The sequence below is a fragment of the Tarenaya hassleriana genome, unplaced genomic scaffold, assembly GCF_000463585.1.
Source record: "Tarenaya hassleriana unplaced genomic scaffold, ASM46358v1 Cleome36, whole genome shotgun sequence".
In the NCBI taxonomy this organism is placed as follows: Eukaryota; Viridiplantae; Streptophyta; class Magnoliopsida; order Brassicales; family Cleomaceae; genus Tarenaya; species Tarenaya hassleriana.
Genome location: NW_010966665.1, coordinates 1,095,348 through 1,121,409, shown reverse-complemented (window position 1 = coordinate 1,121,409; position 26,062 = coordinate 1,095,348). Strand labels below are relative to the sequence as shown.

At 37.3% G+C, this 26,062-nt stretch overlaps 7 protein-coding genes across 11 annotated transcripts in view; 5 read left to right on the top strand and 2 right to left on the bottom strand.

Moving 5' to 3' along the window:
- The window catches only part of LOC104822443, a 1,709-nt gene extending 1,431 nt beyond the window's left edge, over positions 1-278 (top strand). The window contains exon 2 of the mRNA XM_010553673.2: positions 46-278. Within this exon, the coding sequence (XP_010551975.1) occupies positions 46-220 (175 nt within the window). The 3' untranslated portion in view covers positions 221-278. The remainder of the gene's footprint in view (positions 1-45) is intronic.
- A 452-nt stretch (positions 279-730) lies between these two features.
- Positions 731-2,922, top strand: LOC104822442. The gene is given in 5 exon segments (XM_010553671.2): positions 731-837; positions 927-1,026; positions 1,755-1,865; positions 1,868-2,152; positions 2,236-2,922. Coding segments are annotated over 5 exon segments (738 nt in total). The 3' UTR covers positions 2,371-2,922.
- A 1,422-nt stretch (positions 2,923-4,344) lies between these two features.
- Positions 4,345-7,446, top strand: LOC104822441 (zinc finger protein CONSTANS-LIKE 9). Of its 4 annotated transcripts, none has more exons than XR_773202.2 (7): positions 4,345-4,523; positions 4,708-4,763; positions 5,343-5,965; positions 6,111-6,281; positions 6,371-6,681; positions 6,775-7,063; positions 7,219-7,446. XR_773202.2 is itself a non-coding variant. In XM_010553669.2 (7 exons), the coding sequence occupies exons 4-7, from the start codon at positions 5,432-5,434 to the stop codon at positions 6,902-6,904; spliced, it is 1,146 nt and encodes a 381-aa protein (XP_010551971.1). In that variant the 5' UTR covers positions 4,345-4,523; positions 4,708-4,763; positions 5,050-5,169; positions 5,343-5,431; the 3' UTR covers positions 6,905-7,446. The 4 variants fall into 4 exon arrangements, 3 of the variants coding, with proteins under 3 accessions (XP_010551971.1, XP_010551972.1, XP_010551970.1); XM_010553669.2 differs by adding an exon at positions 5,050-5,169 and having other exon boundaries at positions 6,775-7,446; XM_010553670.2 differs by adding an exon at positions 5,041-5,169 and having other exon boundaries at positions 6,775-7,446.
- A 2,331-nt stretch (positions 7,447-9,777) lies between these two features.
- On the top strand, positions 9,778-11,445 carry LOC104822440 (probable E3 ubiquitin-protein ligase XERICO). Of its 2 annotated transcripts, none has more exons than XM_010553667.1 (2): positions 9,778-9,970; positions 10,673-11,445. In XM_010553667.1, exon 2 carries the CDS (start codon positions 10,802-10,804, stop codon positions 11,285-11,287), a length of 486 nt encoding a protein of 161 aa, XP_010551969.1. In that variant the 5' UTR covers positions 9,778-9,970; positions 10,673-10,801; the 3' UTR covers positions 11,288-11,445. The 2 variants fall into 2 exon arrangements, with proteins under 2 accessions (XP_010551969.1, XP_010551968.1); XM_010553666.1 differs by having other exon boundaries at positions 9,780-9,970; positions 10,693-11,445.
- Positions 11,446-11,632: 187 nt separating this feature from the next.
- Positions 11,633-17,734, bottom strand: LOC104822439 (GBF-interacting protein 1-like). The gene is made up of 11 exons (XM_010553664.2): positions 17,254-17,734; positions 16,386-16,429; positions 16,131-16,236; positions 15,707-15,815; positions 15,343-15,518; positions 15,037-15,240; positions 14,273-14,660; positions 13,678-13,969; positions 13,311-13,472; positions 12,635-13,108; positions 11,633-12,496 (listed from the first exon to the last, which is right to left on the bottom strand). The coding sequence occupies exons 1-11, from the start codon at positions 17,417-17,419 to the stop codon at positions 12,206-12,208; spliced, it is 2,412 nt and encodes an 803-aa protein (XP_010551966.1). The 5' UTR covers positions 17,420-17,734; the 3' UTR covers positions 11,633-12,205.
- Positions 17,735-21,205: 3,471 nt separating this feature from the next.
- On the top strand, positions 21,206-23,502 carry LOC104822438 (transmembrane emp24 domain-containing protein p24beta2). The gene is made up of 5 exons (XM_010553663.1): positions 21,206-21,402; positions 21,553-21,750; positions 22,371-22,557; positions 22,671-22,778; positions 23,152-23,502. The coding sequence occupies exons 2-5, from the start codon at positions 21,553-21,555 to the stop codon at positions 23,283-23,285; spliced, it is 627 nt and encodes a 208-aa protein (XP_010551965.1). The 5' UTR covers positions 21,206-21,402; the 3' UTR covers positions 23,286-23,502.
- A 283-nt stretch (positions 23,503-23,785) lies between these two features.
- LOC104822437 (RPM1-interacting protein 4-like) lies at positions 23,786-25,362 on the bottom strand. The gene is made up of 3 exons (XM_010553662.1): positions 25,263-25,362; positions 24,262-24,447; positions 23,786-24,063 (listed from the first exon to the last, which is right to left on the bottom strand). Exons 1-3 carry the CDS (start codon positions 25,266-25,268, stop codon positions 24,022-24,024), a joined length of 234 nt encoding a protein of 77 aa, XP_010551964.1. The 5' UTR covers positions 25,269-25,362; the 3' UTR covers positions 23,786-24,021.
- Between the last annotated feature and the right edge of the window lie 700 nt (positions 25,363-26,062).

The window sequence follows — 26,062 nt, the reverse complement described above, 5'->3', positions numbered from 1 at the left end:
GAACGTTGTTTTTGTGTTCAAGCCGGTGACGGTGGCTATTGCAGCAGTTGCGGCAGAGGAGGAGGGCAGAGATACGGAGGAAGCGGTGGCCGGAGGAGATAGCGGCGGCGGCGGAGGGAGTAGTCCGGTGAGTAGGTATTACTCCGCCTCTAGCGGAGGAAGTGGGTATGGGCCTTTGCAAGACTTTTGTTTGTTTCTTTATGCTTGGAAACTTGAGTGAGCCGAATCATATTAGCATATTTTTGTTTTTGTTTTTTTCACATTTAGATTTTTTTTAAATTTTTTAGAAATCTTAGTCGATTTTTTTTTTTATAATGTTAAGAGTCGGGTGTCACTACACTCGAAAATTATTAATTTATATATTGTTTGTTTGCAAGCGGTTATTTTTTAATCATTATAAAAGACACACTGGATACATATTAGAAAATTTTAAGCTATTGCTATTCAAATAGACAATACAAAATCTATTATCCAAATTAAAATTGAAAAAATTTAAATATCTGTAAAAAAAAAAACAAAGGCAACCCAAATTTTTGTAGACGATCGACCAAATATTCAAAGATACAAGTTTTAAAAAAAATTAAATGGAAAATAATGCCACTTAAGTAAACAAGTATGCGAATAAAAAGTCAGCTGCTTGATACGCAAGAAATAGAATCAGAAACTGTGAAATCCGTCCGTTTGATTCCTCTCCGGTAAACAAAACCCTAAACCCAGATCGATTTCCGGAATGAATGTAGCCGGGAAGATTGTTTTCCTCTGGGACGATCCCGATGGCGTTGCCGCAGCCATTGCTGGTGCTCTAAACCCAAACCCTAATTCCTCTCTTCGCAAACTGTAACTCATTCTTTCTCCCTCGGTTTCACTACCTCTCTTCTGATTCCATTCCCTTTTTGTTTCAATTCCGTGACTTTGAATTCCTGCAGAGAAGTACCGTTCGAGCTTCCGTTGGATAAGTACGGTATCGAAGGTGTCAGAGCTAGCGGGAAAATCATTCATTTCGTCGATGGAAATGGAGTTTTTCAGGTTCTTCCACAACTTCTTATACTCTTTCTGTTTTTTTCCCCTTTATTGTGGACTGGGCCGCGAAAAAAAACTGCGTATGTCTTTCTGGAATCTGTTCAAGTGGGTGGAAATTAAGCGGAGACCCTTTGTGGATCATCGCGTGCCTTGTTGGAGAAAAGGAAATGCTATTCGGGAGACATTGAGCTGCGAACTACATTTTGTGAAAGCTTATGGATGGATCCCGTTGTTCGATTTGGGGGCAGAAGTGAACTCAAAGGTCTAGGTTAGTTGAAGGGTCGTGGTGCATTGGAGTTTGATCTCTTCAGTTGTGTTTTATTTTCCTGTTTCATGCTTCGTGAAGTCAGAAACCTATGCCTGAACAACGTAGTATCCATTTGCTTCTTCATTTGGCTTACCCCAAAACCGAAGCTTATAATAAAGAAAGTTCAAACTAGAAAGGTTAGAGGTAAAGCAATAATGCCTCCTTTCAGTCTTTGTTTGCCAAAGTTGAAACCTGATTACGATATGAGATTTGCTTCTGGTGTGAGTGATCAGGGTGAATGATAAAACTTGAGGCTTTTTGGTTTGGTGATCGGAAGTCCAAGCTATTATTATATGATTGTTTGTTCACCAGCATCATGACATTGCAGAAAAACCCAATATTTGGCCCTTGTATTCATACTGAACGTGCTTTTAAGGAATCAAATAAGTGACATGATCTTTTACTTTTGATTTTTCTTTTCCTCAAGGTGCCGGCATGGCTTCTCCAAAGCCGTGAGGCTCCCACGATAGTGTGTGCAATGAATGAACTACTGGACCAAATTACAGGGGGAGTGTCGACGGCCTCTTCCAACGGTGGGTGGCAACTTTTCTAGTGGCGGCATCCAAGTTAAAGTTTCAAATCGAATCTCTTGCATCGAGTAACAAACATTCTGGTCTTTATCATGTGCAAATTGGTCCAAAAACAGGGGCTAGTGTTTTATATGCTGCTCGCATACCCAGAAAGCCACCACCATTACTGCAGATCCATTACGGACCTTTATCATGCTTTCTTCAACTGACTAATGCTTTAGGGCTGCCTACCTCTGTTCTTATTGGGCAAAGAAGTATCGGCATATCCAGCAAAGCTCTAGAGGAAGAGCTTCAGGTAGTTTATCCACAATACCAACTGTTAGTTCTATTAGATTGTGATTGTTACTGAATAATGATTTCGCATGGTCCTAATTGTAGGTACTCCATGAAACTGGAGACGCTGTGGCAAGTTCTACAGTACAGGGCTGTGTTTCTCTGAGAAACGAAATCAAATGGAACACTTCAAAGACATGGAAAGAAGAAGAGAAGCCTTGGCGAGCCCTTTATGGATAATCCTCAGGTCAGATCTTTTCATGGATATTTGTCTCCTGTTGGTCGATGAAACGCTCTCCAACCCGTTGATGCTTCATCGTCTCTTATCCGATGTAGCCATTCGCTAGAACAGCCCTGTTAGCCCTTGTCAAGATTCTTATTCTCTGGCAGAATCAAAATCTATCCATGTCGCTGAGCCACTCTCCTTTAGGTTGCTGGGAATTTGGGTTTGGTAGAGAAACTCACCACAGAACCAGAAAACAGAACCCTAAACCCTGAACCCGAAATAGCCGTGTGATTGTAGCTCACTAATAGGAGTTTTTACGGCGGTATCTACCTCAGTCTTCACAAGAACCACCATGGTTTTGAGTACCCTTCAACCCCATATTCTTTCTGATATCACTCTCACGGGAAAAGGGAATGATGAGAGTTCAAGGACATGATGGGCCATCTCATGTGATGATCTGCTGTTGTCACAGCCAATGATAAAAATTTACCAATCAAATCCACTAACGCTACTCTTTTAAAATTGTTAATATTATCTTATGAAATTAGAGCCTTTCATTACCTCGATGCCCGTTGTTTTATATATATAATATATATTTCCTAAGATTGTGATGTGAAGTGCGAAGTTGGGAATCGTATGAACATGGATCTTATCCATCAACTTGGATTTGCGCATCATTTATTTATTTTTGCTTAAATACAGTTTCTTTTCCTTTTTTCCTTCTCCCTATTGGTGGGTATCCTTTACAGCTATAGATATTTTAGTTTGAATAGACAACATAAAATAAAGCTAAATAACGTATTGCCATGAATTCAAATCTAAACAAAATTGATTTAGTTACAATTTTTTAAAGCCAAACTAATCCAATTCGAGATTGATATAAAAAATAATTAATTAAATTGAATGATAAAAAGATTTTTAGAAAATAAATATTTTTATAAAAAAATTGAGTTCCAATCCGACCAAATACTAAATTAGATTCAAAACATATTTAAAAAAATTGAATGGGATGGATGTAGTTCGTCCAAAATTTGAAATATTCAACCTTTTTTCCTTTCTTTTTAAAATTTTCTTTTACTCGTTTGACTTATCTTCCTTTTTGCTCAAACAGAATTTAGATGAACTATCTTAAATATTTTTTTTTGGGTAATCGAGAATATAAATTATAGTTACCAATGTAAGTCAGTTTAATCAAATTATTAATGTTAGGAATTGGAAAATGATGAATATTAATAATAATAATGGGAAATTATGATCTTGTTAGTCCGACTCGTACGGAGCATGAATATCATATGACCAATCGCTTTCACCGTCTGAGATACAAACCAAAGGGTGGGTTTGGTTCATCTCTGACCTAACTCACGCATTTAGAAGGAAGAAAAAAAGGCGCAAATAAATATCTATACACCCTTCTATTTTATTTTTTTGTATTATAATATTTTCTGTGTATTTTTTTTATTTTTCTATTCATACAGTTAAGAGTCTCACTCTATATATATACATACATATATATATATATATATATATATCCCAGCCATGTGTTTGTAGATATTTTGGTTTTGGGTAAGGTCGTCATTTGACCAAAAGGCCTGTATATAAATAGATATTTGTGTGCGACAGTGTTCTGATATGCCGTAAAGCATCAAAAAGTGATGCCTTGAGAATCCATGAAACCCGAAAAGAACCAAAAACAGCCAATTGGTACTCTACTTGCGCGAGTACCGCACTATTCCGACTCGCAGGCGCGTGAGCATACATAAAGCCTCGCTGTTTTTCTTAAAATTCATCAGTTGGGTCCAAAAAGTTTTTGCCTTTCACTATAAATATAGTCGGGCCCCACACCCCCCAACTCTGCACTTTTCCCATTTTATTATCATTTTTTAATATTATATGTTTTACTTTTAAAGTTTTTTAAAAGATTTATTCTCTCTCTTGCATAATTTTTTATGATTTTTATTTGGCACTTTTTTATCAGCTTATGTCACATGCCTACATGCCCACCCATTGTCTATCCATCCACCTCTCCTATTTTCATTTTTTATTTTTTCCCCACACGCATGAGAGATTTTTTTGCGAGCCAAGTTCTGGAATCTCTCTCTGTTTTCTAGGGCTCTGTTCTTGTTTTCTGTGTTTTTGGATTTCTGGGTTTTGTCAAGGATCCTCAAAGGTGAGTTTCCCCCCCTTCTTTGATTGCTTTTTGCCCATCTTAATTGTTCTTGTTTGCTTGTTCTTTTAGCTGTAATAATTATGTTTTTTTCTCACTGTTTCTTGATCAAGGCTTTGGTTATATGAATGGATCTTTGCCACTCTTCTGTTTCTGGGTTTTGATTCTCTCTCTCCCTCTCTTTCAGTGATCAAGATTTTTCCCCGGGAACTGATAATTTGGAGTTTGAATCCTTTCTTACAGGTAAAAGAAACAGTGGATATTTTGTTGATCTGCAGGTGAAGCTTGAGCTTGTTGTTGTTTATGTTGTCTGAGTTTGATTTAGATCATGGGATGTTGTTCTTCTTGTTGTTGTTCACATGATAGTTGTGTTTCGTCTTCATCTTCCTGAAGATGCCTTTTTTCTTTTCAAGATTGCTCCAATTCTTGGATGCTCTCTGATAGTTCTGGAGTTATTTAACAACGAATTTCAGAAACAGAATTACTATTTGATAGCTTTTGTCTCTCTGCTCATACAAAGTTCTGTCAGATTCGCTACCTTTTCTGGGAATCTGGAGCAGACATTTCCCCCTTTTTTTCCTGCTGCTTTCCTTACTAAACCCACATCTGTTTATGGAAATCAAACCCAAAATGAGAAATACTCTAAAAGGTTAGATCTTTTGCCTCTTTTGACCTTATTTAAGCAACTTTTGGGTTCTTCACATATAGAAATTCTTCTATGTAGATAAAGTTCAGCTGACTAAAGCATTTTCCATATGAATCTTCCATACGTTGTTTATAAAGATTGTGGACTAACGCATTAAATGGTGAATGGTATGACAGCAAGGGAAGCTCCTTTCGCCAGTACATAAAACAGTTTGAGCAGAAAATCAGATTTGGGTCAGATTAGTAGAGGATTGATTCCATTGAAGATGGGTTATATGTGTGATTTCTGCGGTGAACAAAGATCTATGGTGTATTGCCGATCTGACGCAGCGTGTCTGTGCCTCTCTTGTGACCGAAATGTTCACTCCGCTAATGCGTTATCCAAACGTCACTCCCGAACGCTCGTGTGTGAGAGGTGCCATTCACAGCCTGCATCAGTCAGATGTGAGGAAGAGAGGGTTTCTCTCTGTCAAAACTGCGAGTGGTTAGGCCACGGAACCTCAAATCCTTCCTCTGCTCATCATAAAAGGCAAACCATCAACTGCTATTCGGGTTGCCCTTCGAGTTCAGAGCTTGCCTCTATCTGGTCCTTTGTCTCGGATAACTCTTCAGTTGGCCAGTCAGCATGTGAGCAAGAAATGGGTTTGATGAGTATAGCCGATGGCCTGAGAGAAAACTCCATTGCCCAAGATGGTAATGTGGATCAACCAGATGGCTCCTCGTCAGTTCCCGAGACGAGTTCTGCAGCACATCGTATGGATCCGCCGCCCAGTTTACCAGGAAGTTCAAGATTGGCGAAGGTATTTATATATATTTGATATCATTCGGCTTATGTTAACTCTACCGTGGCACCTGTTAGGCAACTACCATCCCGGATGTTTCTTTAGAACACCGGACATTTTGTCTGCATAACGAAAACTAAGGTTGTCCCGTTGTTGATTCAAGGGTCTTGGAGTATGTGATGACGACTTCTACGGGAATCTTATAGAGGATGAAGTTGATTTGGCTCTTGAGAACTACGAAGAACTCTTTGGTGTAGCCTTCAATGCTTCGGAAGAGTTCTTTGAAAATGGTGGACTCGACAGTCTGTTTGAGAAGCCTTCTGCTGCTCCCGAGGTCTTTTCATGTCTTTTTTTTAATCAGATCACAATCGGTAAGATGAATCATTGGTTGTGATTTTCATGCTCTGTATTACTCAATTTCAGGGCTCATCTGCTGGTTTGGGCAACACAATGCAGCCGGCTGGAAGCAATGCTGCATCCGCAGATTCTTTCATGAGTGCTAAAACCGATTCGATAATCTGCTTCACATCAAGGCCAGCTCATTCAAACATCTCTTTCTCCGGCATCACTGGAGAAAGTAGTGCTGGGGATTATCAAGATTGCGGGGTTTCATCTGTTCGTCTCTCGGGAGAGCCACCATGGTGTCCTCCGTCATCACAGGACAATGCTTCCTCACAAGCAGCAAGCCGTAGCAACGCAGTTATGCGTTACAAGGAGAAGAAAAAATCCCGGAAGTAAGTACCTTCTGAACAAAACGTTTTGAGAATTCATCACCCGTTAGCGTTTTGGTGATTCATTTTTTGCGGGTTTTCTCAATGGTGAAATAGGTTTGATAAGAGAGTGAGGTATGCCTCTCGCAAGGCGAGAGCTGATGTGAGAAGACGGGTGAAAGGGCGGTTTGTCAAAGCGGGCGATGCTTATGACTACGACCCGCTCAGCCAAACCAGAAGCTACTGAGACCTGACCCTTTCCAGGGTTTAAAAAACAGAAGGAACCATTGGTGACAGAATTTGGAAGTTCCAATGCTGGGGTCTGAAAGTTCTGAATTTGGAAGCTGCCTCAAAGAAAAAACACACAGAAACGAAACAAAGTGGGCAACTTTGGCATTGAAGAGAGGTCAAGTTCTTGATTCTCTTAGCCATCATTCATTATTTACACGCACCAGTTTTGGCCTCAAAAGCTTCACACTTTCATCAAGAGAGATGCAGTGGTCTGTCTCTTTTACATCACAAAAACATTTATGTTTATTTCTTTGGATGGTCTTTCTGCAGAGAGAAAAGGCTTTCCATTTGTAGTATGTATTGGAAACATTTGCATAAGGGGAGACCAAGAAAAACCCGCCCATGAGTTTTGTACCCTCCTTGCGCACACACATAAGCAGATGCTTAAACAATCTGCTTGTATGTATGTATGTATGTATGTATGTCCATATGACTGTCTTTCACTCCACGGTGAGATTGTAAATTAATGAAGGAATACAACTCTGCTTTTTTTTATCATTTTTGCACTATGAGGAACAAAAGTTATATGTCATTCAACTAAAATATAAGATTACCCAAAATTGGATAGTTTAAGCGTTTGTACTATCCCGAATTCGAACTTCAAATTTAGAGAAGGGACGTATATTCCAAATTATATGGCTAAACTACGATCTCGAGATTATTTTGGATCTTAGTTCAATATACTAGCTTGACCGTTTGGTGAAGAAGAGGGATGCCTTTTTTTTTGTCCGAGTCCTTGGCTTCAGCGGCTTTCTTCCATTGGAGCATGCGAGCTCAATTTCTTTCGCAAAAAAACACTGGGTCGGGCCGTGAAGAGGATTCTAAACCTTATTGGGCTTTCATATTTGGGCCAACGTAGATAGAGGCTCATTTTGTTATGTTGTATCATATAGAAAAAAAAAAACAAATTAAATCGCACCATTTCATTAAAGTAACCGAATGCGTATATCATAAATTGATTGAGAAACCTAATATGCAGATTTCTTTTTTAAAAAATAGATCATTTTTATTAGTAAAATTGAATCAGTAGAATTTACATATTAAGAAACCTTAAAACCGGAAACCAAAAATAAATCAACTCTAATTTTCACCCATAAAATGCCTCTATCAAAGTGCTCATATTAATTTATTATTAGAAGAAATCAATACACGTGTGTCATATATAAACATATACAGAACCTGTATTATACTACAAACCTATGGAGAAAACGTGTTCTATGGTCAAAGAGTACTTGTTACACTTACACACGCCAAATCCAAGCCTTTGTTTTGTACAATAATAAACTTCATTTTTTATTTTAATTGATGCAATTTAAAAAAAAACGTTTTCAATCCAAACTTATTTATATTTAATTCATTTTATTTTTTTATTTATATTCACACGTGTACCTACTATATATATATATTGAAATAGTTTCATTCATTTGAGGGGGGATATATTGTGTGTTACGAATCCAAATTCCATATTTTGTTACTTTTTTTAGATACAAGTTCCGTATATATACGTATGTATATATAATATAATGCAAGTTCTCTACCTAATTATTATTATTATTATTATTATTAATAAAATTATTGTTGTTGTTCATATTCAGTGACACGTGTACTTGTTGTCGAATTTACTCGCCAATAATTATTTTCTTCTCAAATTTATTTGTATGGTAAATTAACTATATTATATGTTTGCTTGCTACTATTTTATTTGATATTTTGGTCACTTGGGCTCTGCGGTTGATTTTAGGAGTTAATGTCTGGAACTAATCACATGCCAAATTAACGACAACAAAACAAAGATGGCACTTCTTTAATCATGGGTTAATTAATACCCTAATGCCAGTGTCAGTTCTTTAACGCATACGTACAGCCCAAGTTTCCAACTTTTATTACCCCTAAAATATTCATATATGATATCATTAAAATTGAAAATCTTAAAACAATACAAATATAAAAATATATAAACGCATTATTTTTTTTTTATAATTCGAAAATTCACCCGATCAGGTCTTTTACCCAACTATACTTCCCACAATCTTATCTCTTATTAATATAACTGAATTTTAAAAAAATATTTTGAATAAAAAATTATGATCAATTATTTTAATATGAAAAAATAAGTCCGACTAAAGTAACCATAGGAATTTAAAATGACAAATGTAACCCATATTATATTTCAGAATAATATATATATATATATATATAATTTATTTGTACACAAGCAACATAGTATATATTAGAAAATAGTAGTCACATATCTGGGTATCTTTCTCCCTTGTTCTCTTTATTTATTTATCAGAAAGCATTTAAAGCTTTTGTCTTTATAGAAGTAGATATGTTCCTATCATACTGAAAGAAAACATACCACATGACAATTTATGTGACTGGTTACAAAAATAAAAAAATGAAATCATTAAAGGTATGCATAAAAAATTTAAAAAAAACATTTTGAACATGTAATTTATTAGAAATGCATAATAATATTTAAATTTTAGAATCAAAAGAAAGGGTCTTTACCAACAAAAATAAAATCAAAAGAAAGATATGAAAAAATTTCTTTATTCGAATTTAAAATGAAGGAAAAATCTGATAAATAATTGCGAATACAAAGAACGCCGGCAAAAAAATCATCACTTTTAATTAGTATATTTTTAAATTACCGAAAATTAAGATAACAAAAATGAAAACAGTACAAAAGGATCTGATGAAGACATATCCGATTCCATTATGTGAAAAAATAAAGTAATCATGGTTAACAAAGGCTAGCCGGGATTCTAACCATGGTTAAGTAACCGTGGCTAAAGGTTGTTGGAGCTTATATTAAGAAGGAACAACGGTGCGGAGATGCAAAGATACCGAAGAAGATACAGACCAAAATTAGAAACCTTTGATATCTTGTGTCCGTAAGAACCCTAAATTCCAAATAGTGCTTCCACCTAATTTTCGGATTTATACTTGGTCTTGCTCTTTGAGAGCCGAGGTTTTATTTCTGATTGGGATAGTTCACGCGAGCTGTGTTGAATTTTCGGTAAGTTTATGCCCGAAAATGTGCAAGATCGATGTTTTCCATCTTTGTTTTTCATGATTTCTGTGTTTCTTTTGTTCTAATCCTGCAACTTTGATTCTAAATCTGAGCTTTTGGGGTTTGGCTTTTACGGTATCCTTTTGAAGCATTTATGTTCCGGAGATATGTTACTCTGTAGCCACACATGTGGCCATATGTTTGATCACTGATGTTGTTAGGACCTATAGATAATGATCAGTAAGAATTTATTGGGGTTTGTATCTGTTTATGTTTTTTTTTTTTTTAATTTGTGTAACTGTGATCGAACATTGAACGCAACGGCAGAGGAATTTGAAGATTCTGGTAATGTTTTCAACCGAATTTGGGGCAACTCCCTTTGGTTTACCTATCAAATTCTATGTTTGTTTTACCTTCTGAACGGGTTAGGTTTCCAAATCTGTATTTGCTTCATGGCGGCTGAACTGAAGCCGTGTTCCCATGGCTGAAATGATGTCTCGAGTTAGAACCCGCAATTTGATAAATCCCACTTCTGTTTGTTTTGTCTATCAAATACGTTGCTTTTGAATTTGGGTCCGGTTCGTTTTCGATGTGCATCACGTGTTTTTAGCTACGCTTCTGTTCTTGATTTGGATCAGTGAGAAGCAGTAGACTTTGGAAAAGCTTGGTTACTTTATCTGGTTGCGATGTGTTCTTATCTGAGTCTAGACCTTGCTATTTTTGGACAGGGACATAGGAGGAAGCGGAACAGCACATCAGAAACCGAGTTCTGCCATTTGTTCGAGCTTTCCACAAACCAACCTTTCCGACAGTATCTAGAAAGACAAAAAGAAAAAAATGGGTCTGTCTAGTCTTCCTGCTCCGTCAGAAGGAATGCTCTGTGTGCTACTAGTAAACACTGCCTCGTCGATAGCCATAGTCAAAGGGATAGTCAGATCGATCCTCCACATTGTTGGTAATATCCGCCTCTCGTCATCCTCTGCTGCTGCAGCAGCAGCATCAGATCCATCTGACACATACTCAGACGAAGCATACGACCTGAGAATCTACGCTTCGGAATGTAACTACCTCGACGAGTTCAGGAGCCGGAACCCACCAACTCAGTTCAAGAGCATATGTAGTTGCCAACGACGTTCCGACCAGAAATGTTCGGTCTGTTTGATGAAATTCGAACCAGAGTCAGAGATAAACAAGTTGGAATGTGGGCACGTGTTCCACAAGGCGTGTCTGGAGAAATGGATAGATTACTGGAACAACACTTGCCCCTTGTGTCGGAACCCTTTGCTCCCACAGGAAGAGCTTTCGTCGTCGTGTTTCTGGTGAAGCATTTGGTTTGAAGAAGAGGGTTTTCCAATGTACAGAAGATGGGATTATACTGTTGTTGTTGTTTTTTGTACAGAGGGGGCATGAAAGTGGAAGTGATATGATGTACTAACTAAAATGGTATTCAAGCTCTCACATAGCATGTTAGCTTAAATCAAGATATTCCTCTGGTTGAATCGGAGGGTTAGCAAGAACTAACACCATACAATAATGATCAGATCTCTCCACGACAGGTGTGGATTTGGTCATATGGTGGTGACACATACACATGCAAAGAGACAAATAAACGGGTGAGGAAGGAACATGCAAGCGAGGCTCTATTACCAAGGGATGGCTCAATGAATATACATTTCAATAAAACTCAAACAATTGATCAGAATATGCAGGAATCAATTACAACAGAGTCTTGTGTTACATCATCATCAACCATCATTCCCCATTTTCTCTTGCTATAAAAAAATCCACTTTACATTTGAAGAGAGAAACATGGCAAAATAGAAGAGGATAAAAACAGGGAGGATCAGAAATCCCTTCTTTATATAACTTGCCTTTTGGAGCCCTATTCCAAAAAACTTGAACCAAAAGCCGGCGATAATAATAGCGAAAAGAGCGACTCATCCTCAAAGTTCTTGCCTTGTTCACAACAACTTGAAGAGAGCTAAGAACCCTTGAAACTACGAAATAAATTTTATATATCAATCGATAAGGAAAGACGGTACCTTTCCGAGCTTTTTTCGATCATTATTGTCAAGCCCTTCTCATCCGATACCTTCTTCAACCCGAGGGGCGAGGGGCCACAATTCTTCTACAGTTTGATAACTATTATCCTTTTCCTCAGCTTCTCATCCTTATTTTGGAGCTCCCAAGAACAATCCACAAGATTGGATTCGAAACCTCTTTAACACAATTCCTTTACCCTCAGTAATTACTTGGCCAGTTCATTTGTGTCTGCTGAGGCTGTTGGAAAACATTCGGCCCGGGTGCCACCATATCTGGTCCAGCCACGACCTGAGACTGCTGTAAGAGCGGATGAACGCCCGCTGCTGCTACTGCCTGTGTAGGGTGATACATACCGGGAAACGTGATATGACCAGCTTGTGTTGGTGCATAAGCCATGTGTTGGCCCTGGTGTTGTAGGTTACAAAAAGAGTTTGGTGGCAAGTTGGACACATCACGACCTCCCGTGATCCATACAGGCAAAGCTTTACCCTGTGAACAAGCAAGCTCATCTGTTAGAATACGATCTTTATTAATGCAGAATATATTTTGCTGTTGGATGACTCTAAGGATGTCCGAACATCTTCAAGGAGTTACTTCAGGAACAAAGAATACGAAGAAACATCAAACCTGGTGTCCAGTGGTGTAGCCATTGGAATCCTTCAGCTGTGGCGTATTAAGATCATCATTAGCAGTCGGGTTCCCGGTTGACATAGCAGAAATGGGAGAATAACCGGCTGTGGAGGAACCATACGGTCCATAGCCACTTGGCGTACCGACATATGTCAAGCTTCCTGAATTAGTTCCAGTCCTGTATTGTGGAAGCGAGTACTTGCCTCCTGTTGAAGCTCCAGGGGCGGGAAATACACCACCACTTGCTTGAGGTTGCTGTGGGAATGCACCGTTGCTTAAGACCTGGTGGACTGAATGTGGGGAAACATAGAACGGGGAGAAGTAGTGTCCATATGGCATGTAGTTCGGCGGATAGGGCGACACATGCATGCCAGGAGGACGGAAAACAGGTACAGAGTTCTGCATCAGCCCAGCAGGTTGGGTAACCAGCGGAGTTGGACTAGCAGCGGACATAACTAAGGTGTTTCCACCCTGCAAAACAAAAAGGTATGAGCATCTCAGAAACATACACGCATCCATCTTGTTGATGTTAAAAATGGGGTAAACTGATTATTTTGACTACTGCTGCAGCTGCTGTTCCAGGATGAAATTTGATGGTAAACATAAAACTTCCAAAACCATCTAAATCGGATGTGTTATAAACCATTAGATTCACCCATGATATTGAACAAACCTCTTGCAGAGATTGAGATGAATGTGGAGGCAATACTGTAACACTGCCATTGAATTTGGTGGCAACCCCTGGGGAAATAAAGGGAGAAACACGCCCATCGCTGTCCGAGTTAGAATGGTAGAACTGAGCATAGTAACTTGCTGGATCAATTGGTTGTTGAACCTACAACAAAGAAAAGGACAGTAATTACGTTGAAAGACAGGGTGGAAAAACAATGCAAATGGTAAAATTGCTATAGATATGTACGAACAGTTGCCAAATTTTCATTTTCAATGAATACTAACTGCTTGCATAACAGACAATTTAAAGCATTTGACATAGGATATTAGTTAACAACACATCTGTTATATTAGTTTTGAAAGCTTACCACAAAGCTTTGAATACGGAAAGCATCACGTGATTGAGGATCAGTGTTCTCAAATTGCGGAAGTTGGCTCCCAAGTGCCGGAGGAAGTCCAATACCATAATTTTGGGAATCATGTGAGGAGTTCTGATGGTTTTCAGACTCCGAAATGCTCTCTTGTTTGGGTTCATTGTACTCTGCAGCAGTACTAGCTGAGATAACACCATCAACAGCCAAATCATCTTGAACTTGTGAAGGTGACTCAGAGTTTTCATGAATATCCCCTTCCTTTTCCGTCATTGATGCATTCTGGTTACTGGATTCAAAAGAAAATTCAGTTTAGGCCTTAGCCACATTAATATGATCGTGGTTAGGCAGAGAAAGTTCCTAGATAGGATATGACACGTCATCAATGTTCGAGAATCTGAATTGTAAAGGTTAGAAATGCAAAGCTTAAATTTGAAGCATTATGCTAAGAATTCATATTGTGTGAACATTATGACCCAGAAACGAAGCTCCAGGCGCTTCATTGTAATTAAAATCCACATGGCTATAAATTAGAAGGTAACGAATTCTCAGCAACATCAACAAGAACTGAAGTAGAGACGGCTGTTGATACCTGAATGCACCCTCTTCAAGGCTTCTTTCAGCATCATGAGAAGCCCGAGAGAGAGGAGTAGAGCTCTTATCATTCTCGGGACCAGTTACCATGTTTGATGTTAAAGAGAAGCCAGCATCAAAGCTTCCAAAGCTTAACATGGTTCGTTCAGCCTCTGAAACAAGAATATGATTTGGAAAAATAACATGCTGACGTTGTTGAATGTGCAAGTCTTCAAGCTGCTTCTGCAGTTTTGAAGTTGCCTCGACTGAAGGAAGAGCTTCTTGACTAGATGCTTTCTCACTGGGCTCGGATGGAACTGCAGGAACTTCTGATGCAGCCGATGCCCCAGAACCCTGGACAGGATTAAGGTTCACTGGCTTTGGTTTCCATTCCTTAACAGAGCCACCTACCGGAAAAAGATAACAATTACATATAGATGTCAGCTGAATGCTTTCTTGCATTAATTAAGAAAAAACATATGATGAGGATGAACTATACCTGCCAAACTGCTTTTCTCTTGAAAACCACACCCAGTGTTTTATCTATACGCAGAATTTACTCACCAGGAATATACTAAATTTTTAGTCAAGCACATCTTCTGTATCATTTGTTTTCATCTTTTCAGAAAATACCTCTAATAAGTTCAGATTTTCTACTAAGAAAATATGTTTATAGAATATAGGTGCACAGTTTCATGATCTATCAAGATAACGTTCACTATAAAACCAGGCTATTTCACAGATAGCAGCAATTTAATAAAACAGAAAATACATCACCATTACCTCTTTGATGACCAACTGTCTGCTGCAACCGATTGCTGTAATTGGAAGAAGGCCGACTACCTGTGCTGTTGCTATGAGCTGATGTTGGCCTGGAGCCATGAGGATCAGAAAGAGCCACCTTCCCTACCCCTTGGGGTCTCCCTGTATACCTATGTTCTCCAGCGTGCTGTTCTTGAGGTGTTTGTTCATTCCCTGGTTTGGGACCTGAAGACGAGTATCGAACTTTAGAAGAAAACAGACGAGGGAGTGGTAGAGAGTGAACTTGCTTCTGCTCAGTGGCCAAATGCCCAGAACCAGATACTGCACCTTGATTTTTTTGGGTCAATTCAACAGAAGGTGCTGCCTCACCCAGCTTGTTTGCCGAGACAGAAGATCCCGTAGCTTTAGGTTGGCCAAAATTAGCTGGGAGGTTGGAAGCATGTTGAACACTGGAGGTTTGAGAGGGTAGACCAGTAGAACCGTTGTCCAATATAGCCGGGAAGCTACCAAATATTCAAAGAGGAAGATAAAGAATTATGCAAATAGCATATTCATGAATGTAATGTATATCCCGTATAAAACTAAATTGCAAACCCCCTGCTTTTGGCAAGGATAGTATTCATTCACCTGTATGCCACATAGACAAGGAAATGATGCAGGGTAGAAATAATATTAATACGATAATGATCACCTTGAAGCAGATTCCTCCTTTTTGGTCTTCTGAGAAGTTGGTATGGATGAATCAGTGACCTGCTTCGAGCCGTTCTCCTTTTTGAAAGAATTCTTTGCACTGCCAGTATCTGATAATATGTAAATATTTAAACACTCAGCTATAACAGCCATAACCATTCACAGTAAAAAAAGCTACAAATCATGGACTGCTTCCAGGATACTTCCTATATACACAATTGCACATGATAAAAAAAATACACCGTGACATATATAGCATAACCTATTCAGAAACACAATTAATAAGCCTTTACTAAGGTCTAACTTAGTTAACGGAAGAAACGGGATTATCATGGCAAACTACAAAAGCTACAGGGAGAAACTACATCATATAAGAAGATTGAAGCAACATCTAACACATTGCAGCCCCAGAGATAGTTGTTTACCGTGAACTGTATGGCGAGAAGAAAAATTAACTCGACCACCCCTGTTCCCACGTCCCTGGCCACTAGATCCCCATTGGGATTCCACAGCATCCTTGTTACTAAGGTTCTGTAACAACATCAAGAAAAATTGATATTAGCACTTGACCTGCAGTGTGAATCTACAATTCTACATATCACAAATTATGCTGTCCATTGCAGACTACACATGCTTTAAAGAGAACCCCAAGAGTTAGATGAACTACAATCGATCTATACCTCTTTTCTCTTGTCTCGCTTCCTCTTCACCTCATGAAATGGGTCTGTCCAATCATACCCCAATATTTGCATTAGCTCAGAAACAAATGATAGAATAACAATTAATTCATACAACAAAAGCTAAAACCACGGAAAATCACAACCCAGAATCGCTTCAAATAACATGCTACAATTGGTATGCAGCCATCGTCTATACGTAGACTCTCACGAGAGCTGATACAAGACCATTAATAAGCATGCCAAGAAACAATTTTCGCCTTAACAAGCAACCTTAGACAACTGTGAATACAAGAACATGGTAAATGCAGCCAAAACATGGAAACAGATCCAGAGACAATGACATCAACAGCCCCGTGAATTTAATTTCTAAACATGATTCTTCAGTGAGAAAGCATCAAACTTTGTTTACGACTCACATATGACATAGCCTAAATATCCTCCTCGTGGATTAATGACTTTCTTCACATACAGGCATACATAAATCACTCGGAAAACCTTCAGTTAGAAGCTAGTTGTTCTTGCTTCAAAGCATTACCAGAGGAAGTAAACGATAATTCTGATCTAATCATTCCCTTAAGTTTTTACGGAAAACGATTAACATGAGATTCAAATAAACAAAAAGAAGAGGATATTGCCTTTTCTTCTCCCCGAAATATCAACAGGAGAGAAAAGGTAATCATATCGAAACCTAAGCAATTCACCTAATGAGGGAAAAACACGAGACGAATCAAACGGTAAGCTAAGTGGAAATCCCACGAAATCGAATTCCACTGTCATATGATGGATCGAGTCAAGCAAATCAGCATCAGATAAGGGCGAGGACTGGAAAACCCAATTGAGAGGAAAAAAAAGAGCAACACGATTATACCCTGGAGAAGGAGGCGCTGGGCGGTCTCGTCGGGATCCATGTCGCATTCATGGAGCATTACGAGAATCTCATCCTCGCTATAGTTTCCAGCCGTGATCTCCTTGATGCTCTGGATCATCTTCCTCGTGCTCGCAGACATCGAAACCCTAGTCCCGCCGCCGACCATCTTCTCCAACTGTCTCTCGCTCGTCGCCTCTGCTTTGCCCGAACCAAATCTGGGACCAGACCGAGGGTCTGACAGTTCGTATATACGTATATAGACGACCACGTGAGTTATGTATCACGAGCCACGAGGACAGCCAGAGAGGATTAGATTCGAAACAACTGCGTAACTGAGGAATTATCGAATCATCTGGGAAAAGTAACGAGGAAGAAGACGACCGACGAAGAAGCAGAGAGGGAGAAGAGGACGGGCCAGGAGACGAGACGAAGGAGCAATATGCAGTGTGAATTGAATTTGGAGGCGTAGGGCTTTTTTGTTTTTTTACTTTTCTTCCTTTTGTGTGTTTTTCCTTTTTGAAAAAATATTAACTTTTTTTTCCATTGCTTTTGTTTTCCTTCTTTATCCCACTTGCTATAGGGAGACATTTCTTACATTATTTTTTTTTAGACAAAGATTGAATTTAGAATTTACCGTGGATTAAATTTGATGAATTTCTTTTTTTAGCGAAACCAAATAGATAATCCTCAAACAATTAAATAGATATAATTCTTTATAAATTGTTAGAAGTCAAATCAGATATTAAAAGATTCATTACCACCTCTCCAAAACATTATATAAAAAATATTAAATAAACATACATTTAAAGTTTCAGCAACTTTTTGAATTTAATGTTCATAAGGTACTGTACTGTATCTGCATATGAATTTTTATATAGGCACAGAACTATTCTAAGTTTCCCTCTGGAAACATCTAGAAGAAAACATCATATGGGCATTGTCAGCTGCACACAAGTAGATGGGAACCGATCTTCATAAACTTTGTATTGTATTCATAAGTTAATACTTGGAACTCATATCCAGAAATTTTAGGCTATTAATGGGTAAAGTTTTTATTTTGAGATTTTCACTTTTGATTTTTGTAGTTTTGTAAATCTTAAAAAAAATAGAGTTTTTAATTTTTAGTTAATTATTTCACTAAAATGTTTTCCAAATTTTTTAAAAAACAAAAATTACAAAAAATTAGATTATCAATTTTTTTTTTAGTTTTTGAATTTTAAAAACTTTAAAAACCACATTCATTCAATCCCTTAATTAATAATTTTATCAGTTAATCCTTCCGTTTCAAAATAATTATTGTTTTAGATTATTTCAAAAATTTTTAAGAAAAAATAGAAAAAATCACATATACCTTATCTAATAATAAAAACAATGTTATTATTAATAATTTATTGGAATTTAATAGGGATAAAATTGAAAATTATTGTAAAAAAATATCTTAAAAATATAGAATGACAAATATTTTGAAACTTGAAAAATAACCTAAAACTATAAATATTTTGAAATATAAAGAGTAATTTATTACATATAATTTTATTATGTAAATCGTTCTAATAATTTTTTTTCTTAATTATGAAACCTACCGATGAAAATGTGTCGGAAAACCCGTTCCATATGGTGAAATATATTCGGTGGTGTACACTGAAATTGCTGCGACCCAAGTGGGTTATTTGAGTAATATTCCCGTCTGAGCACGCGCCGTCACGTGGAGTCAGGATGATTGACTTGTTCTTCTGACGACAGTTCCAAATATTGTCCTTTTATTTATTTATTTATTTTTTTTGGAATTTTTTGTTTGCTCAATAAATCATTAATAGCTTTAATAGGATTTTCCCTAACAGCATCAGCATGTTATGAGTTGTCATTTAATAGGATTCTGTACGGCTTTTATTTTTTTAACAAATCAGGATACGCAATGAATATTTTTTAAAAAAAAATAGATGAAGGAAATAATGAGTTATTAAAAAAAAAAACTTTTAGAGGCTCATACATTAATAACTTAAAGCTTAATGTAGAATTTAAATCTTAATTATTGTAGATTGTTAAATAAATTAGTCTAATTTTGTGTTGTTTTTACTTTTTTTAGGAATAGTCAAATTAATCTAATTTTTTTATTCGCCTTCGAAATGAATCTACTAGTCAACCCCGAGACTCGATAGGAAAACGTTAGAAGATTAATTTAATTTATATAAATTTAAATATTCCATTGTTTTTAACATTCTTTGACCAAAATTTCATTAAAAATATCAAAGTTGGAAAATGAGTCTCATTTTCCATTCTCCATATTTCTTTCACTACGGATTATATAATTCCCTATTCCACGTGGTTTTTGTTTAAAACGATATTATTATCGTCTTCTTTCACAGGAAAAAAAACACACACTATTATATCATAAAATTAGAGATGTCAAAGTGGGTCGGGTTATACAGGTCAACTCAACTCGACCCATTTATAAACCCAAATGGGTTAGCCCATTTGAAAAATGGGTCGGGTTATACGGGTCGACTCAACCCGACCCATTTATAAACCCAAATGGGTTAGTCTATTTGGTTAATTTTTTAAAATGAGTTAAATGGGTTTTGATCCATTAAACCCATGGGTTAAATGGTTAACCTATTAAATTCATTATATATTTAGATATTTTTATATATACTTATATATATGTATAAGAATTAAATCGAAATATTTGGTATCGTTTTCGAATCAAATCGTAACGAAAAATAAGGTTTTGTTTTCAAATCGTATCGAAAAATTCGAATCGTGACGAAAAACTCGATACTGCTCCGAATTAAATCATACCGAAAAATTCGGTGTCGTTTTCGCATCAAATCGTGCCGAAAAATTTGAATCGTATAAAATCTCGATACCGTTCCGAATCAAACCGAAAAAATTGGTTTTGTTTCCGAATCGAATCATATGAAAAAACTCAGTGTCATTTCCGAATCATGCCGGAAAATTCGAATCGTATAAAAAACTCGGTACCATTCCGAATCGAATCGTACCGAAAAACTGAATGTCGTTTCCGAATCGAATCATGTCGAAAAATTCGAATCGTATAAAAATTTTGGTACCGTTCCGAATCGAATCGTAGCGAAAAACACGGTGTCGTTTTCGAATCGAATCGTGTAAAAAAATTCGAATCGTATAAAAAACTCGGTACCGTTCCGAATCGAATCGTACCAAAAAACTCGGTGTCGTTTTCGAATCGAATCGTGCCGAAAAATTCAAATCGTATAAAAAAATCGGTAACGAAAAAGTTTTTAAGACTGTCCAATATCCCTTCTTTTTCCAAATTACGGTTCCGAATCGAATCGTACCGAAAATACACATCATACCGAAAAAGTGGAACCATTTCTTAATCGAATCGTATTGAAAAAATCGGTGTCGTTTTTAAAACGAACCGTTCAAAAAATTTAAACGACAATATTTTTAAAACATCGAATCGAATTTAAAAAAAATAAAAAAATCTTATTTTTTTTAAAGAAATGTATAATTTTTTTATAAACTATCGAATATAATATAATATCCAATTTTATATATATTTTTATTGAATCGATAAACCGAATTGAATATTAAAATGATAATTTCTAGGTTATATGAATATACATATTAAATAGTTATATATGTATAAGTAATTTGTGAATATATAAATGGATTTATATGGTTTATACGGGTTTAATGGGTCGACCCAATCCATCCACTATTATTAACGGGTCGACCCAACCCAACCCGTTTATCCTTCAAATCCATATGGATTGGACCCAAATGGGTTGGCCAACCCAATTGACATCCCTAGAAATATATAACCAATGTGAGTTTGCGTGTATATGTATAATGACGTGGCAGTATCTCAAAGGTATAAAAGGCGTGGTCTGACCCAATGATAATTCGCCACGTAAGACATCTGACTGAACAGCTCTAGATGCACAAACGACGTCGTTCAGAGTTAATTCTCGGGTCTTGTCCGATCACGAAACTGCGCCTCCGTCTAAACAATACACCTTCGTGTCCGATTCTCTGACGAAACTCGCTCCTCCGCCGCATCTCGGATTCTCCGATCGCTCCGATTCCGCCTACTCTGCGGCCAGATCCAATTTCCAGTGACCGAATAATTCCGTGAATAACCCTCTGAATTCGCCAATTTCGAAGGTAAACCCCTCTCTCTCCGTCTGCGTTTTCATCCCCATATCGAAGCTTATAGCTTTTCTGTTTCCGAATTTTGGAAACTGTAATCTGGGTTTCTTCTGTATGATGCGATGGCGGTTTTTTTTCCTCTCTTTTTTTTTTTTCGGGCGGTAGATGGACTTGAAGAGTACAATTGTAGTATTAGGGCTCCTGTGGGGATTCCAGGTTACGTTGGGGATAAGATTCGTGATAGACAGAGAAGAGTGCTTCTCTCATAAAGCCGAATACGAAGGCGATACGCTTCACGCCTCGTTCGTTGTCATCAAGTCCGATGCCCAGTGGCATTACAACGAGGATGGTGTAGATCTTGTGGTATGTTCCGCGTCTTATCCCGCTTGTTTTTCAGGGTTTCACCCTTACTCTTTTTAACATTCTCTGTACTATTTCTCTGGAAGCTATGGAATTCCGATGAATCGGTAATGGTGAATGGGATTTGAGGTTCTGGGTGTTTGCAAGTTTGGATTTTTCGAGCCTCTATTGGTAATGATGAATTGGTTTAGAATTTTACAGAATGGTTGTTTTGTCTTTGCATCTTCGGCTGATTGCTTGATGATGGATGAGTTCTCAGCTCGATTGCTTCCTGTAGAAATTTGGACCAGAAATTACATGAATTTGTAATATGTCTCTTCTTCCTCAACTAGCTAACTCGATTAGTTCTTGCTTGTTTTTCATTACATGGTTGATAGGATATAGTAGAGATGTAATAACAGGAAATATATGTTCTCTAGTAGAAAATACCTTGGTTCACCGTGTAAAAGAGGGGGTATCTTCTCGTGTTTTTCCTCAGTTCCATCGTGTTGATGCGTTTTACGCTATGTTCGTGTATGGTAAAAGTTCTGAGATTTTTTTAATGTTTGGACATCTCAGTGCTAGTGAAAAATCCCGTCATTTTCTTGTTAGTACTTAACATGAGGTTCCTTTGGTTGTATCAGATTCATGGCCCGACAGGTGAACAAGTGCACGACTTCCGGGACCAGACTAGTGGCAAGCACGAGTTTGTTGTCCAAAGGAAAGGGGTATACAAATTCTGCTTCACGAACAAGTCTCCTTACCACGAAACTATCGACTTTGATGTTCAACTCGCTCACTTTGCATACTACGATCAGCATGCAAAAGACGGTAATATCGTTCATTTTTCCTTTTTCGTTTTCGGTTTCGGTTGAAGGGTTGATCAGTTTCTTCTCTTAGATTTGATAGATTTGCTGAGACCATTTTGTTGTGAATTTCTGCAGAGCATTTTACACCATTGATGGAGCAGATCTCCAAGTTGGAGGAAGCCCTTTACAACATCCAATTTGAACAACACTGGTTGGAGGCTCAGACCGACCGACAGGCTATCGGTAACGTTTTTAAAATCCGATTTCATTTCTCGTATCTTCGTACCTGGAATCAAGAGATGGTTGTGAACTGGTGGTCCCTTCAATGCAAAATACTAAAAAGAACAAAATCTTTCGGGAAATCGCCATTAGATATACATGTATCCGCGTATGCGAAATACTCAGAACCAAGATTGTCCCGAAACCCATTCCGAAGCTGACTTCAAATCTTGAAGTTTATATAAGCTTAAGCTCTACTTCCTCTAGAAAACACGAAAAATCCAAAAATTCCGTTTGGAAATTCCGCCCTCGGGCTTAGGTTTGTGTGAATTTCGTGAAATTTTTGTCATCGGAATTCGTGTTTAGTGACGTGTTACTTGGTTTGGGGGATATGCAGTGAACGAGAACATGAGCAAAAGGGCAATTCACAAGGCAATGTTCGAGTCAGCTGCATTGATCGGAGCCAGTGTCCTTCAGGTTTACCTTCTCCGCCGCTTGTTCGAACGCAAACTCGGCATGTCTCGTGTTTAAGTTAAATCTGAGTTTTTTTCCCCGCTTTTTTAGACCAATAATTTTAATTTATCTGAACCATGATAAAAGAAATTGTAAGTGACATCAAAGATCTTTCATTACAGACACAAAGTTGGTTCCTTGGTGGATGGATGTGCTTTTTTGTTCCATGTCACAGACCTGGTTATGTAGCTCTGCTTGCCGCTTGGCTATGTGTTTATCCTATCCATTCAGACAAGATCGGTCAAACTGTTGTTGTTCCAACAAGTTTGGAACATGTCAATTTCTGGATCCGTTCAAATCTGTTTAGTGTTAAGCATTGATATAGACTTTCTTTCCAGATTCATTTAAGAAATAATATCTTCTGGTTTTAGTTTTACCGTTTGGTTTTGAACCGCCAGAACAAATTATCATTTGACAACAACATTTTTGTGGACTTACTAGAATCAAAATCCCACAGATAATCACGTTGTTCATCATTCAAGACCTTAATTTAATTGAACAGATACGAGAAAATCTTATATGCATAATTAAATAGATTTTTATTAATAGAATAGAATCCACATGAAGAGAAGAACTTCACTGATAATAATCAAAGGGTACAAAGTAGTTCGATAGATAACGAAGAAAGAAAAAACAACTTGTTCCATCTGTTGGAAACAGCTTTGAGATTCTTATTCAGTTAGCTGTTTGGTTCTCCTTAGCGCTCAAAAGCCTTCAGGCCCCTTTTCATAAACAGCTTCTTACAGCTGCGAGTTCAGTCAGCACGGTCGGCTTTTACACAGCATAACCATCGTTTCTGCAATTTCACCGCCAGATACAGGATCACCATCAGAAGCAGCAAACTTTGCGAAAGTTTAATTTAATCTACGTTTGAGATACTACATTCGCAGAATACGCTTAGAAAAGGAAAACCGAAACCATGATTATGAAATCTTGGTTTATTTATATACCAGCAAATGAAACAGAAGTTATATTATAAGATATGGAGGCTTACAGACTGAGGCTTCCCAAGAACAACAGTGCTTTTGTAGTTGCGAGAATCTTTGTTGGGGGATTCGGTTTTTTTGGTGCCTCCTTTCCTCTCATTCCTGGCCTTGTTGAATATGACAGTGAATCCCTCGGCCGATGCCGGGTCGTTCACATCCCATTCACCAAACTTTGGCAAGGGTTGACCCTTCTCCTAAACATGTTTCATATAATATTCACCAGAAAACTTTAACCCACGTTGAAGGAGAGTGAAGAAGCCAAGTCAATTGCTACTACTACAATGGAGGAGGCAGCAAATGAAAATGTCAAAACAAGGGAAGAAAAAACATGGAACTGCAACCATGATTCTGAAATGGAGATGGAGATGAATGTAAGAGTCACCCCAATTTCATTTTCTAATTACACAGGAAATTCTATAAACAAATCATCATCCCTACGAATTATTACGAACGTTTGAATTTCATCTGGATCCAACCAAGCAAGAACACAGAAAAAAAAAAAACCCCCCGCAGACTATTGCATGAAAAACATAAGATCAGCGTCTGCGAATTATGGATTGGTACTAACAATAACAATGGCAAAAAAATTATACGCAGAAGAACAACATCCCGTATTCTGAATCCTTGAGAATAAAACAAATTCCGCCAAAAGACCATCAAACCCCAGGGACTACGAGACGAAACACGGAAATGGATGACACAAAACGAGAGTGATCACCCAAATGATACGTTCACAAATTGCCTTAAAATCGATTTAACTCTTCGATGAGCGATGATCCCTCAAAATGTGCATCCACAATACAATTTTTTTTTAAAAAAAATAGATCCAATGATGATGTCACGGAACAAACTGATCCATAAACAAAAAAAGAAAAAGAGAACAATTGGAAATCGAATCAAAAAGTAAAAAATTGTAAGATGAATCAAAGAAAGGATCAAACAGAGACAATCAGAATCAGAAAGATAAATCAATCCGCGGAAAGGCAATGGGAAAGCAAAAGATCGTTACCGCCATGGCCGAAGAGCGGAGAAGATTGCCGAGGGGACGAGGCTCTCTCTCCCCTTTTTCTCCTTTTTCTGGAGAATTGAGTAATGCAGTATGGGCCGACCAAATAGGCTCTTACGGATTTTCAAAGCCCACGACCCAGCTTCTGTTTTTTTCCTGGATTTTTTTTCATAACGTTTAGTTCATTATTATTTATAGTGAAAATGACAAAAACTCACTCAACTGATCGAGATTAGGGGTGTAAAATGGACCGACCCGATCTACACAGCCCGATTCGTTTCGATTTAAAAAAAATTAGCATAACCTAATCCAGTCTAATTTTTAGCGAGCCAAAAATATATCACCTCAATCCATATCGTCTTACGAACCAAAAGAGCCGACCAACTAGTCAAATATACAAATTTTAAAAATAAAATTTTAATATAAAAATATTGAAAACTAATTTTAATATTTAAAATATAATAAAAAAATAAAATTTAAAAAAAACTAAATAAGTAATAAATATATAAGTTGTATATAAAAATATTTTAAAATATATAAAAAAATATTACGATTTAAAAAATATTTTTTTCTGATCCGCAAGCTAACCCGACTCATGACAAATTGGTTCGTTTGGTCCGGTTTTTTCTGGGTTCAAATATTTTGAGTTCGGCTCGAAAAAATATAGATCGGCTCGTGAGTCACTCTACGATCCGCGACTCGTTTTACATCCTAATCGAGATGTACTAATACCCTTTAGTATATATGTATATATATATATATGTGTATCAGTGTATGTATATATAATTTATTAATTTTTCTTT

Excerpts from the sequence above, each read along its gene's own strand:
- LOC104822441 (XM_010553668.2), top strand. The coding sequence starts at position 5,432 with ATGGGTTATATGTGTGATTTCTGCGGTGAACAAAGATCTATGGTGTAT. Across the intron at positions 6,282-6,370 it reads AGCCTTCTGCTGCTCCCGAG|GGCTCATCTGCTGGTTTGGG; the intron begins GTCTTTTCATGT and ends ACTCAATTTCAG. Across the intron at positions 6,682-6,774 it reads GAGAAGAAAAAATCCCGGAA|GTTTGATAAGAGAGTGAGGT; the intron begins GTAAGTACCTTC and ends ATGGTGAAATAG.
- LOC104822440 (XM_010553667.1), top strand. The coding sequence starts at position 10,802 with ATGGGTCTGTCTAGTCTTCCTGCTCCGTCAGAAGGAATGCTCTGTGTG.
- LOC104822439 (XM_010553664.2), bottom strand. The coding sequence starts at position 17,419 with ATGGTCGGCGGCGGGACTAGGGTTTCGATGTCTGCGAGCACGAGGAAG. Across the intron at positions 13,109-13,310 it reads CATCTCAATCTCTGCAAGAG|GGTGGAAACACCTTAGTTAT; the intron begins GTTTGTTCAATA and ends TTTGTTTTGCAG. Across the intron at positions 12,497-12,634 it reads GCTACACCACTGGACACCAG|GGTAAAGCTTTGCCTGTATG; the intron begins GTTTGATGTTTC and ends GCTTGTTCACAG.
- LOC104822438 (XM_010553663.1), top strand. The coding sequence starts at position 21,553 with ATGGACTTGAAGAGTACAATTGTAGTATTAGGGCTCCTGTGGGGATTC. Across the intron at positions 22,558-22,670 it reads CGATCAGCATGCAAAAGACG|AGCATTTTACACCATTGATG; the intron begins GTAATATCGTTC and ends GAATTTCTGCAG. Across the intron at positions 22,779-23,151 it reads GACCGACCGACAGGCTATCG|TGAACGAGAACATGAGCAAA; the intron begins GTAACGTTTTTA and ends GGGGATATGCAG.
- LOC104822437 (XM_010553662.1), bottom strand. Across the intron at positions 24,064-24,261 it reads TTCTTGGGAAGCCTCAGTCT|AAACGATGGTTATGCTGTGT; the intron begins GTAAGCCTCCAT and ends GTGAAATTGCAG.